This window comes from Piliocolobus tephrosceles, chromosome 10 (genome assembly GCF_002776525.5).
Source record: "Piliocolobus tephrosceles isolate RC106 chromosome 10, ASM277652v3, whole genome shotgun sequence".
NCBI lineage: Eukaryota > Metazoa > Chordata > Mammalia > Primates > Cercopithecidae > Piliocolobus > Piliocolobus tephrosceles.
The window spans coordinates 16,132,623-16,147,538 of record NC_045443.1 but is presented as its reverse complement, the minus strand read 5'-3'; the positions used below and the strand labels follow the sequence as shown (position 1 = coordinate 16,147,538).

At 38.6% G+C, this 14,916-nt stretch overlaps 1 protein-coding gene across 2 annotated transcripts in view; it reads right to left on the bottom strand.

Annotated features, from left to right (window-relative positions):
* DERA (deoxyribose-phosphate aldolase) overlaps positions 1-14,916 on the bottom strand; it is a 149,179-nt gene that overhangs the window by 18,147 nt on the left and 116,116 nt on the right. For both annotated transcript variants that reach the window (XM_023226206.1, XM_023226207.1), the window contains exon 7: positions 536-648. In XM_023226206.1, the coding sequence (XP_023081974.1) occupies positions 536-648 (113 nt within the window). The remainder of the gene's footprint in view (positions 1-535; positions 649-14,916) is intronic.

The following is a 14,916-nucleotide window of genomic DNA, read 5'->3' as shown; positions in this document are numbered from 1 at the left end:
CCGGGGGTTTCCCAACAGAAAAACCAATTTATGTGTGTCCTTCAATAATGACAGGAAAAGATTATTTCCCATTATATTGCATACTTTTCATATCACCACCACAGCTTATCATTCAATAAATGTTACTCTGCAATTCTTTCCATTCCTCAAGGAAGTTTAATTTCTGCATTAACCTGTTTTCACTGGCCAACGCCTTGTGAGAAAGCCTCTGTGTTGCAGCAGAATTAGTTCGTTAAAGAACCCATTTAGAAATCTCTTGTCAGTGACAAAATTGTCTTCGGTTAACAAAAGGACATAAAGTGAGTGTACATCTTGATCACACACACTCACTCCCACACTCACAACTCACTTTCTGTTAATCACAATTTTTCTCCATCAATGTGTTCTTTTATAATGAAAGGTAAATTAAACATTTATCTTAACAAAGGTAATTCATTCACAGTTTCTCCACATAAAGACAGTTATTGTGGCTGTAACTAGTATTATAAATAACATTATCTTTACTCTTAAGAAAGATTTGCTGGCAATAATATACCTTGTTTCCAGTTTTCCAGAAGAAATCTCTAATGGCCCGTAGCATTACTATAGCTACTGGGAAGGTGGCATTTACTGTTTCTTTTCCAGTAGAGGTCTTAATAAAATCTGATCCTAAAACAAAAAGAAGAAAAACTCCATGTTAACTAAAGATTTTTTTTTTTTTTAACACTTTTGAGTCAGTGGGAGAAATGAGTTGTGTAAATTTTTTCCTGAAGAAATCCAATGTTCTTTTTCATTAATTATTGGAAAAACCAGAACCAAAATCTCCCTTTAAAATAATTATGTCCATACTTTTTCCCCCTTACCATCACTATATTAGGCACCAAATATATTCTCAGTGACCTCTGATACTCTTGCCTCCGTATTTCCACAATGCCAATTAAAATCAAGTTGGTTCATTTAATACATAACTGAGATGAATAAAAACAATTTTATGCCCTATGCTTAATATTATACATCATAACATTTTACTACAAAACTGGAGAGCCTACTCATTTTCTCCTAATTTGCTCATGCTTAATGAAAAGTACACAGTACACAGTTGTGACAGCTCAAGAAGAATCACCATTAGCTGATTTCTATTGCATTGTTCATTAATGAAAGAACTGTCTTCCGAGATTAGCATTTCCATGAAAGACACCATGCAAATATCTTAAACCTTGCAAATATCTTAAGCAACTTCCTTCCTTCAAATATATCTTAAACCTATTAATGTAGTTTAACAGAATAATACAAGGAGACAAAGAAATGATCATAGTAGTTAAGATTCATTGAGTGCCATGCATTATGAATCTAGGTGCTTTACAAATATTAATTCAGTTAATACCTGTATGAGCTAAAAATAGAGATCATAGTAATACGATCTCTACTTTTAAAGAGGAAATTGAGTCTCAGAAAAGTTAAGTAACTTACCTGAGATCACACAGTAAATGGAAAGGTAGGTTTTAACCAAAGTAATCTAGCCTAAACAATCCATTACAGTGTCTCCAATAAACTTACCTAGGTTCACACAGTCAAATAGTCAAACAAAGAATACATCTTTCACGTGTTACAAGGCCCTGAAATAGTCAGTGTGGAAGATGCGCCAGCAGCATGGGCATTACCAGAGGCTGTTAAATATGCATACTCTCAGGCACTACACCAGATCAACTAAATCAGAATCTAATAGCCAACATTCCTAGGTGATTTGTGTGCAAATTCATGGCCCTAACCTATGGAATCCATGGCACCATACCTAAAGCAAGTCTCTAAGATCCTCCCAAAGTCCATTAACGAAGTCAAAGATAAAAGTTGAAGTGGCCAAAAGAAACACACCTTTATTAAGCACACTGTGTATAAGGCATATGGAAAAATATAAAAACAGAAAATTCAAGACCTTGCCCTCAAAACCAATGTAGACACGGGTGGAGATGAAACGTGAACCCCGTGTAATCACCAGATGAGCTAGAAGTCACGAGATCTGGTTTCTAGCTCTGGCTCTCACAGTTACCTTTGAAATTCCATCCCCTTACAAATTCCTCATTTGTACGATACGTCTAAGAAATTCCTACTTGCTTCAAAGGATTACACAAAGCATCAAAAGGGACAATCTATGCGAAAACACTTTGAAAACTGTCAATTATTATACAAACAGAAATGAAGCAAGGACTAGGTAGGACTGCAATCTGTACAAATTCCATGGACACCGATGCATCAGAGCAGGTCACTGGAAGCCTTCATTTCTTTGGGTCTGTAGGCTGCCTGAAATTGGAGACATGACTACCATGCATGCATTTGCTCAACAAGTATTTACTGAGTACTACCATGTGCCATACTCTGCTCTAAAGATGCTGGGAATAGACCAACCAATGAACAAAAACTTCCTGCCTTTGTGAGCAGGTGTTCTAGAAGAGAAAGACAAGAAAGAAAATGTCAAGTGGAGATAAGTTCTATGGAGGAATGTAATACAATGTAACGAGGCAGAGAGTGGTGGAGTTGGTGAGGGGCAGCTATATTTAAAGAGTTATCATAAGAGCATCTCTAACTAATGAAATCCAAATAGAGACTGAATGAAGGAAATGTGGGGATACAGCATTACAAGCAGGAAGACAAAGTGTAAAGGCCTTGAGCTAGGCATATACTAAGTTCATGAATAAATGCATGGATGAACAGACTATAGAACTGATGCCTGATGCCTACAACATCAGAAATAAGACAATCAAAAAGAAGAGATTAAAGCCAACACATAGATGTAAGAAGGTGAGGGAAACATCCCCAAAGAATCCATAATGATGTCAAGATGTGTTTTTCTAATATGTGGCATCTTTTGATTCACTAGAAGGCTTTTGGGTATAATGGATATCACCTAAATTATGTTAAGCATATTGGAAGAGAAGATTAAGACAGAAGACCAAGGCAACTGGCTGGTCGTGGTGGCTCACAACTGTAATCCCAGCACTTTGGGAGGCCGAGGCTGATGGATCACAAGGTCAGAAGTTCAAGACCAGCCTGGCCAACCTAGTGAAACCTCGTCTCTACTAAAAACACACAAAAAATTAGCTGGGCATGGTGGCAGGTGCCTGTAGTCCCAGCTACTTGGGAGGCTGAGGCAGGAGAATTGCTTGAACCCAGGAGGTGGAAGTTGCAGTGAGCCGAGATTGCACTACTGCACTCCAGCCTGGGCAACAGAGTGAGACTCCGTCTAAAAAAATAATAATAATTAAAAAAAAAAAAAAACCAAGGCTACCTTTGGAGGTCTAAAAACAAGGCATGATCTCTTAAAAACCACACCATCTCAAGTTAATCAAAAGAGCCAAAATCCTTCAGAAGGGCGGAGTAGAGACTCTTTCTAATATATTTAGGAGAGCAAAGCAGAAGATCTACTATGGCAGCAACAGTAACCCAGCAGTAGCTACAGTGGCCCACACATTATTTGCATGTCTATGCCCTTTTCTGGACGTTTAGGGGCAGGTGCTGCATCTTTCTTATATTATTCTGTATCCTCAGAACATGACACACAGGAGAAGTTCAATAAATAATTTCTACATGGATGGAGACAGCTACCAAGAAAAAGAAAACTACAGTATTTTCCACCTTTAACTGACTAACGAAGAAGGGAAAATAATTTTGTGTTTCATTCCAGTCCCACTAACAAAACTGGACTGTTGGCTCAGAACAAAATAGTTTATTTTTAAATAATCTTTTAGTGTTAGAACAAATTTCAATATACAGAAAAATTACAGCAATAATACAGAGTTTCCAAATACCCAACACCCAGTTTTCCCTATTATTGCTATCTTACATAATTACGGTACATTTTGTAACACTTAAGGAACCAATGCTGATATGTTATTAACCAAAGTCCACACTTCATTTAGATTTCTTTAGCATGACTCAATAACCAATCCCATCTAGCATACTACATTTGTCATGTCTCCATAGATTCCTCTTGGCTGTGATAGTTTCTTAGCTGCTTCTTATTTTATTTTGATGATCTTGACAGTTCTGAAAGTACTGGTCAGTATTTTACATTCTGCAAAGTATTTTGCAGAATGTCCCTCAATTGGGATTTGTTAAATGTTTTTCTCATCACTGGACTGAGGTTACGGGTTTGGGAAGACCACAGAGGGAAACTGCTATGTTCATCACATTATGTCAAGGGCACATACTAGCACCATGATTTACCACTGTTGGTGCTGACCATGAGCACTTGGCTGAGGTAGTTAGTGTTGGCTCGGTTTCTCCACTGTAAAGCTTATCTTTTTTACCCATTTCATACTGTACTCTTTGAAAAGAAGTCATTATGGGTATCCCATACTTAAGGAGTGGGAAGTCATAATCCACCTCCTCGAGGGGGGCTTGGCTACACAAATTACTTGGAATTTTTTTTTCAGCAAAGGAGATATGGGGTTCTATTAAGGGCTTACACACAGAACAGAAAGTCCAGTGTTGGTGAGCTGGACAACATAACCACATGGCCCAGTAGCACTGGGCAGCACAGGAAAACTGCAACCACTTGCAAACAGCATGCAGTTTATATAGCATTTTCACTGAAGACTTCCCCTAATGACCTCCACCTGGCAACCTTCACCATTTAACCCAAAACTTAGGGCCTCAATCCCATGTACAGCCTGTGTTTCACGTCTGTGGTTCAGGCCAGGGGCTCAGAAGTTCTTCATAAACAAGGAATAATTTCTGGGTTGGCCACTCCCAAACTCCCTAGCTTGGGACACACATTCAGATGTGTCTGCCATACAGGGTCATTCATTCTAAGGGTATGCTTAAGTTATTGCTATCAGGTGCATTTACCCTTCATGGATACAATTTAAGCAATTATTATTAATCATATTTTTTCACTGGTGTTATCAACAGCTGATGCAAACTTTTGTTCTGACATAAGGATGGATAGAAATTTTATGCTTTATGCTGAGGTATAAGATTCCAGGGCAAGCTTTTTTTTTGATACTTTAAGTTCTAGGGTACATGTGCACAGTGTGCAGGTTTGTTACATATGTATACATGTGCCATGTGGGTGTGCTACACCCATAAACTCGTCATTTACATTAGGTATTTCTCCTAATGTTATCGCTCCCCCCTCCCCCCATCCCCTACCCTATGACAGGTCCTGATGTGTGATGTTCCCCACCCTGTGTCCAAGTGTTCTCATTGTTCAATTCCCACCAATGAGTGAGAATATGTGGTGTTTGGCTTTCTGTCCTTCTGATAGTTTGCTCAGAATAATGGTTTCCAGCTTCATCCATGTCCCTACAAAGAACATGAACTCATCCTTTTTTATGGCTGCATACTATTCCATGCTGTACATGTGCCACATTTTCTTAATTCAGTCCGTCATTGATGGACATTTGAGTTGGTTCCAAGTCTTTGCTATTGTGAATAGTGCCGCAATAAACATACGTGTGTGCATGTATCTCCATAGCAGCATGATTTATAATCCTTTGGGTATATACCCAGTAATGGGATGGCTGGGTCAAATGGTATTTCTAGTTCTAAATCCTTGAGGAATCGCCACACTGTCTTCCACAATGGTTGAACTAGTTTACAGTCCCACTAACAGTGTAAAACTGTTCCTATTTCTCCACATCCTTTCCAGCACCTGTTGTTTCCTGACTTTTTAATGATCACCATTCTAACTGGTATGTGATGGTATCTCCTTGTGGTTTCAGTTTGTATTTCTTGATGACCAGTAATGATGAGCATTTTTTCATATGTCTGTTGGCTGCATAAATGTCTTCTTCTGAGAAGTGTCTGCCCACTTTTTGATGGGGTTGTTTAATTTTTTCTTGTAAATTTGTTTTAAGTTCTTTGTGGCCCTTTGTCAGATGAGTAAATTGCAAAAATTTTCTCCCATTCTGTAGGCTGCCTGTTCACTCTGATGGTAGTTTCTTTTGCTGTGCAGAAGCTCTTTAGTTTAATTAGATCCCATTTGTCAATTTTGGCTTTTGTTGCCATTGCTTTTGGTGCTTTAGTCATAAAGTCCTTGCCCATGCCTATGTCCTGAATGGAATTGCCTAGGTTTTCTTCAGGGTTTCTATGGTTTTAGGTCTAACATTTAAGTCTTTAATCCATCTAGAATTAATTTTTGTATAAGGTGTAAGGAAGGGATACAGTTTCAGCTTTCTACGTATGGCTAGCCAGTTTTCCCATCAACATTTAATAAACTGGAATCCTTTCTCCATTGCTTGTTTTTGTCAGGTTTGTCAAAGATCAGATAGTTGTAGATGTGTGGTATTATTTCTGAGGGCTCTGTTCTGTTCCATTGGTCTATATTTCTGTTTTGGTACCAGTACCATGCTGTTTTGGTTACTGTAGCCTTGTAGTATAGTTTGAAGTCAGGTAGCATGATGCCTCCAGCTTTGTTCTTTGGCTTAGGATTGCCTTGGCAATGCAGGCTCTTTTATGGTTCCATGTGAACTTTAAAGTAGTTTTTTCCAACTCTGTGAAGAAAGTCATTGGTAGCTTGATGGAGATGGCATTGGATCTATAAATTACCTTGGGCAGTATGGCCATTTTCACAATATTGATTCTTCCCATCCATAAGCATGGAATGTTCTTCCATTTGTTTGTGTCCTCTTTTATTTCGCTGAGCAGTGGTTTATAGTTCTCCTTGAAGAGGTCCTATACATCCCTTGTAAGTTGGATTCCTAGGTATTTTATCCTCTGAAAAAACTGTGAATGGGAGTTCACTCACGATTTGGATCTCTGTTTGTCTGTTATAGGTGTATAAGAATGCTTGTGATTTTTGCACACTGATTTTGTATCCTGAGACTTTGCTGAAGTTGCTTATCAGCTTGGACATTTGGGGCTGAGACGATGGGGTTTTCTAAATATACAACCATTTCGTCTGCAAACAGGGACAATCTGACTTCCTCTTTTCCTAATTGAATACCCTTTCTTTCTTTCCCCTGCCTGACTGCCCTGGCCAGAACTTCCAATACTATGTTGAATAGGAGTGGTAAGAGAGGTCATTATTGATTTGCATATGTTGAACCAGACTTGCATCCCATGGATGAAGCCCACTTGATCGTGGTGGATAAGCTTTTGATGTGCTGCTGGATTCAGTGTGCCAGTATTTTATTGAGATTTTTGCATCGATGTTCATCAGGGACATTGGTCTAAAATTCTCTTTTGTTGTTGTGTCTCTGGCAGGCTTTGGTATCAGGATGATACTGGCCTTGTAAAATGAGTTAGGGAGGATTCCCTCTTTTTCTATTGATTGGAATAGTTTCAGAAGGAATGGTGCCAAGTCCTCTTTGTACCTCTGGTAGAATTCGGCTGTGAATCCATCTAGTCCTGGACTTTTTTTGGTTGGTAGGCTATTAATTATTGCCTCAATTTCACAGGCTGTTATTGGTCTATTCAGGGATTCAACGTCCTCGGGGCTTAGCCTTGCGAAGGTGTCTGTGTCCAGGAATTTACCCCTTTCTTCTAGATTTTCTAGTTTATTTGCATAGAGGTTTTTACAGTATTCTCTGATGGTAGTTTGTATTTCTGTAGGATCGGTGGTGATAGCCCCTGTATCATTTTTTATTGTGTCTATTTGATTCTTCTCTCTTTTCTTCTTTATTAGTCTTGCTAGCTTCTTTTCTTCTTTATTAGTCTTGCTATTAATTTTGTTGATCTTTTCAAAAAACCAGCTCCTGGATTCACTGATTTTTTTGAAGGGTTTTTATGTGTCTCTATCTTCTTCAGTTCTGCTCTGATCTTAGTTATTTCTTGCCTTCTGCTAGCTTTTGAATGTGTGTGCTCTTGCTTCTCTAGTTCTTTTCATTTCTGTTAAATTAAAAGAACTTTTAATTTTAATGTCGATTTTAGTTCTTTCCTGCTTTCTCTTGTGAGCATTTAGTGCTATAAATTTCCCTCTACACATTGCTTTAAATGTGTCCCAGAGATTCTGGTACATTGTGTCTTTGTTCTCATTGGCTTCAAAGAACATGTGTATTCCTGCTTCATTTCATTATGTATCCAGTAGTCATTCAGGAGCAGGTTGTTCAGTTTCCATGTAGTTGTGTGCTTATGAATGAGTTTCTTAATGCTGAGTTCTAATTTGATTGCACTGTGGTCTGGCAGAGAGTTTGTTATAGTTTCTGTTGTTTTACATTTGTTAAGGAGTGCTTTACTTCCACCTATGTGGTCAACTTTGGAATAAGTGTGATGTGGTGCTGAGAAGAATGTATATTCTGTTGATTTGGGGTGGAGAGTTCTGTAGATGTCTATTAGGTCTGCTTGCTGCAGAGCTGAGTTCAATTCCTGGATATCTTTGTTAACTTTCTGTCTCATTGATCTGTCTAATATTGACAATGGGGTGTTAAAGACTCCCATTATTATTGTGTCAGAGTCTAAGTCTCTTTGTAGGTCTCTAAGGACTTGCTTTATGAATCTGGGTGCTCCTGTATTAGGTGCATATATATTTAGGATAGTTAGCTCTTCTTGTTGAATTGATCCCTTTATCATTATGTAATGGCCTTCTTTGTCTCTTTTGATCTTTGTTTAAAGTCTGTTTTATCAGAGACTAGGATTGCAAGCCCTGCTTATTTCATTTATTTATTTTTTTCCCATTTGCCTGGTAGATCTTCCTCCATCCCTTTATTTTGAGCCTATGTTTGTCTCTGCATATGAGATGGGTCTCCTGAATACAGCACACTGATGAGTCTTGATTCTTTGTCCAATTTGCCAGTCTGTGTCTTTTAATTGGAGTATTTAGCCCATTTACATTTAAGGTTAATATTGTTATGTGTGAATTTGACACTGTCATTATGATGTCAGCTGGTTATTTTGCTCATTAGTTGGTACGGTTTCTTCCTAGCATTCATGGTCTTTACAATTTGGCATGTTTTTGCAGTGGCTCGTACCAGTTGTTCCTTTCCATGTTTAGTGCTTCCTTCAGAAACTCCTGTAAGGCAGGCCTGGTATTGACAAAATCTCTCAGCATTTGCTTGTCTGTAAACAATTTTATTTCTCCTTCACTTATGAACCTTAGTTTGGCTGGATATGAAATTCTGGGTTGAAAATTCTTTTCTTTAAGAATTTTGAATATTGGCCCCCACTCTCTTCTGGCTTGTAGAATTTCTACCAAGACATCCGCTGTTAGTCTGATTGTGAATTTGTGTGTGAGTGTGTGTGTGTGAGTGTGGGTTTGTGATGAGTATATGAGTGTCTGTGTGTGTGGTGTGTGTAAGTATGATAGTATGTTTTATGTATGTGGGGGTGAATGTGTGGGGGGGGTCTGTGTTCATGAATGTGGGCTTCCCTTTGTGGGTAACCCGACCTTTCTCTCTGGCTGCCCTTAACCTTTTTTCCTTCATTTCAACGTTGGTGAATCTGACAATTATGTGTCTTGGAGTTGCTCATCTTGAGCAACTTTGTGGCGTTCTCTGTATTTCCTGAATTTGAATGTTGGTCTGTCTTGCTAGGTTGGGGAAGTTCTCCTAGATAATATCCTGAAGAGTGTTTTCCAACTTGGTTCCATTCTCCCCATCACTTTCAGGTACACCAATCAGACATATATTTGGTCTTTTCACATAGTCCCATATTTCTTAGAGACTTTGCTCGTTTCTTTTTACTCTTCCTTCTCAAAACTTCTCTTCTCACTTCATTTCATTCCTTTGATCTTCAATCACTGATACCCTTTCTTCCACTTGATTGGATCGGCTACTGAAGCTTGTGCATGTGTCACACAGTTTTCGTGCCATGGTTTTCGGCTCCATCAGGTCATTTAAGTTCTTCTCTATGGTGTTTATTCTAGTTAGCCATTCATCTGATCTTTTTTCAAGGTTTTTAGTTTCTTCGCTCTGGGTTCAAACATCCTCCTTTAGCTCGAAGAAGTTTGTCATCACTGATCTTCTGAGGCCTACTTCTGTCAACTCGTCAAAGTCATTCTCCATCCAGCTTTGTTCTGTTGCTGGCGAGGAGCTGCATTCCTTTGGAGGAGAAGAGGCACTCTGATTTTTGGAATTTTCAGCTTTTCTGCTCTGGTTTCTCCCCATCTTTGTGGTTTTATGTACCTTTGTTCTTTGATGATGGTGACCTAGAGATAGGGTGTTGGTGTGGATGTCCTTTATGTTTGTTAGTTTTCCTTCTAACAGTCAGGACCCTCAGCTACAGGTCTGTTGGAGTTTGCTGGAGGTCCACTCCAGACACTGTTTCCCTGGGTATCACCAGCAGAGGCTGCAGAACAGCAAATATTGCAAAACAGCAAATGTTGCTGCCTGATCCTTCCTCTGGAAGCTTCGTCTCAGAAGTGCACCCGGCTGTATGAGATGTCAGTTGGCCCCTATGGGAGGTGTCTCCCAGTTAGGCTACTCGAGGGTCAGGGACCCAGTTGAGAAGGCAGTCTGTCCGTTCTCAGATTTCAAACTCCATGCTGGGAGAACCACTATTCTCTTCAAAGCTGTCAGACAGGGATGTTTAAGTCTGCAGAAGTTTCTGCTGCCTTTTGTTCAGCTATGCCTTGCCCCCCAGAGGTAGAGTATACAGAGGCAGGCAGGCCTCCTTGAGCTGCAGTGGGCTCCACCCAGTTTGAGCTTCCTGGCCGCTTTGTTTACCTACTCCAGCCTCAGCAATGGTGGATGCCCCTCCCCTAGTCTTGCTGCTGCCTTGCAGTTCAGTCTTGGACTGCTGTGCTAGCAGTGAGCAAGGCTCCATGGGTGTGGGATCCTCCGAGCCAGGCATGGGATATGTCCTGGTGTGCCATTTGCTAAGACTGTTAGAAAAGCACAGTATTAGGGTGTGAGTGTCCCGATTTTCCAGGTACCATCTGTCATGGCTTCCCTTGGCTAGGAAAGGGAATTCTCCAACCCTCTGCGCTTCCTAGGTGAGGTGATGCCCCTTCCTGCTTCAGCTCACACTCCATGGGCTGCACCCACTGTCCAACAAGCCCCAGTAAGATGAACCCAGTACCTCACTTGGAAATGCAGAAATCACCCATCTTCTGCGTTGCTTACGCTGGGAGCTGTAGACTGGAGCTGTTCCTATTCAGCCATCTTGGAACCTGCAGCCTGGAATTTTTTATATGGGAAGATTTGTGTCTTCTCCACTTTAAAATTTACAATAATTTACTTAATATCAGTATAGACTTGAAGATATTTATTGTACACTTGGGTTATAATCCCACACTACTTTATTTACTTTACTGTACACACAGTTCCAGCTTTGGCCACTGGGAGCTCTTTCAGTTGCTTCCTGTATCCCTTTGCATCATGTGGATTTTTCTGTCTTTTAAGCACTTACTTTCTGAGACTACAAGATCCTCAGGGTTTATCTTGTGTGTTTTCTGCACCAGTCCTGGTATAAGTCATTTCTCCAATAAGCCCTGGCTCCTTTTACTGCAGAATGGTATTGGAAACTACTATATGGGTGCTAATTATGCTCATTGCTGCTCTAGTGTTCTTGCTTTTAGCTCTCTCAGTTGACTGTACAGGGAAATATAGGTGCATATTAACCCATTTATATACACATATCTGTAAATATGTGGAATCCATGGATACTGGGTGCTTTTGCAAATAGTTTTCTAAATTTCAAATTCCAACTGTATATTGCTGGTAGACAGGAAGGCAATGGAATTTTGCATATTAACCTTGTATTGTGTAACCTTGGAAAACTCATTTAGCAATTTCAAGAGTTTGTTGATTTGGGGGGATTTTCTACAATCACATTGTTTGTAAACAAAGACAGTTTTATATCTTTCTTCTCATACCCGTTTCTTATGGTTGTTGTAAGAAGTGATCACAAACTTGGTGGCTCAAAACAAGAGAAATGTATTCTCTCACCATTCTGGAGACCAGAAGTCCAAAATAAAAGTGCCAGCAGAGCCATACTCTCTGTGGAGACTATAGGGAGAATCTGTCCCTGCTTCTTCTAATGGCTTTCACCATTTCTCAGTTGCATCACTCCAATTTCTGTTTTTGTCTTCATATAGCCTTTTGTTTATAAGTCTAACCTCCCTCTGTATCTTTCTTTTTACACTTGTCATGATGCCATCTAGGGCCCATCTGGATAATCCAGAATGATCATTTCACCACAAGACCTTTAAATCAATCACACCTGCAATAGCTCTTTTTTCCAAAGACGGTAACATTCACAGGTTTCAGGGATTAGGATGTGAACCTATCTTCAGGACTCATTATTAGCCTACCAAACTTCCTGATCTGTACACATCTTATTTCCTTTTCTTGTCTAGCTAGGACTTCCAGTACAATGTTGAATAGCAGTGGTAAGAGAGAATATCCGTGCCTTGTCCTTAGAAGGATCTTAGCAGGAAAGCATGCAGTTTCTCAATATTAAGTATGTTGGCTGAGGTTTGTTTGTAGATGTTCTTTATTAAGTTGAAGATATTTCCCTCTATTTCTAGTTTGCTGAGTCTTTCTTATAAATGGGTGTTGGAATTTGTCAGATGCCTTTTCAGTATCAATTGATATGATCATATGAGTTTTCTTCTTTGGCTTACTGATATGGATTATATTATGTTGAGAACCAGACTTGCATACTTGGAATAAATCCCACTTGGTTGTGGCATATAATTATTTTTATACATTGTTGGACTCATTTTGTTAATATTTTGTTAAGGATTTTTGTATCTATGTTCATTAAAGATGTTCATCTACAGGTTTTCTTTCTGGCAATGTCTTTATCTGGTTTTGGAGTAATGGTCTCACAGAATGAGTAATGGTCTCACTCATTCTTTCTATTTCTCTTCTATTTTATGGAAAAGATTGTGGAAGACTGGTATTATATCTTCTTTAAATGTTTAGCAGAATTCACCAATGAAGCCATCTAGAGCTGGTGCTTTCTTTTGGAAGGTTATAAATAGTTTTTAGTAATCTGTTAAATTTTAAATAATTTTTATCATATAATTAAAATATTTTATATATTTACATAAATGTGTAAATATATGTATAATTTATGTAAAAGTCACATTCATTATTTTATAAAAGAAATTAAATTTAATTTAAATAATTTCTTTAATAGATAAAGACCTATTCAGACTATCTTTTTTTCCTTGTGAGTTTTGGTTGTTTATGTCTTTTGAGGATTGATCCATTTCACCTAAGTTATCAAATTTGTGAAAATGGAGCTGTTCATACATTCCTTTATTATTCTTTTAATATTCATGGGAAGAGGAGATGACCCTTCTTTCATTTCCGATATGGGTAATTTATGTCTTTTCTCTTTTAATCTTGATTAGCCTAGCTAGCTGTTTACCAATGTTATGGCCAAAAAAAAAAAAGTAGCTTTTAGAATATTAGATGGAAAAAAAAAATTCTCTGTTGTTTTTGTTTTCAATTTCATCATTTCTGTTCTCCTTTCTATTTCTCCTGTTTGCTTTTGGCTTAAATTGCTCTTTTTCTACCCTCCTAAGATGAAAGCTTGCATATTGACTTTAGATTATTCTTTTCTAATATATGCATCTAATGCCATACATTTCTTTCTAAGCACTGCTTTTGGAACATCCTACAAATTTAGGTGGTGTATTTTTATTTTCATTTGGTTCAAAGTATTTTAAAATTTCTCTTGAGACTTATTTGACCCATATGTTATTTAGGAGTGTGTTGTTTAATTTCCAAACATTTGGGGATCTTTCAGCTAACTTTCTGCTATTGATTTCTAGTTTAGTTTCATTGTGGTCTGATAACATACTTTGTGTGGTTTTCAGACTTTTAAATCTGTTAAGGTGTGTTTTATGGACCAGAATGTGGTCTATCTTGGTTAATGTTCCATGTGAACTTGAATATGTATTCTGCTGTTGTTGGATGACGTTTTCTATAAATGTTAATTTGATCATATTGAGTGACAGTGCTGTTCAGGTCAACTATATCTTTGCTGTTATTCTGCCTGCTTCGGCTATCAGTGACTAAAAGAGGAGTTTTGAAGTTTCCAGCTACAACAGTAGATTTGTTTATTTCTTTCTTGCAGTTCTATCAAATTTTTGCCCCATATTTGGATGCTCTGTTGCTAGGTGCATACATATTTAGGATTGTTACGTCTTCTTGGTGAAATGACCCCCTCATCATTATAAAATATCCTACCTTGTGACCTCAGGTCTTTGATGGGTCTGAGAAAAGTCACTAATTTTCAGTTAATTCTGCTTTTTCTTGCTCTAAGGACAGGAGTGACAACTTCCAAGCTCTTTATATGTTAAAGCTGAAACTGGAAGTCCTTAAGTATCAAGCCAAGCCTTTATTGTCTAGAGATTAGGTGTGGGTGAAAATAAGAATATATCTGGTACTTAAGCTGTTCTGAACATATGCTGTGTTAGTCCATTCTTGCATTGCTATAAAGGAATATCTGAGAGGCTGGGTAATTTACAAAGAAAAGAACTTTAATTGGCTCACAGTTCTTCAGGCTGTACAAGAAGTGTGGTATCAGGATTGGCTCCTGGTAAGGGCCTTGGGAAGCCTACGATCATGGCAGAAGGCAAAGAGGGAGCACACATGTCACATGGCAAGAGCAGGAGCAAGAGAGCGAGATTGTTCTTTTTAAACAACCAAATCTTGTGAGAAGTCATTCATCACCAAGGGGATGGTGCTAAGACATTCATGAGGGATCTACTACCATGATCCAAACACCTTCCATCAGGCCCTGCCTCCAACATTGGGGATTACATTTTAACAAGAGATTGGGAAGGGACAAACATCCAAACTGTATCATTCTGCATCTGGCCTCTCAAGTCTCATGTCCTTCTCACATTGCAAAACACAATAATACCCTGTCAATAGTTCTGCAAAGTCTTAACTTGTTCCAGCCTTAGCTCAAAAATGCCAAAGTCTAAAGCCCAAAGTCTTATCTGGAGATGAGTTCCCTCCACCTAGGAGCCTGTGAGATCAAAAACAAGTTATTTACTTCCAAGATACAATGGTGGCACAGGCGCTGGGTAAACATTACTAT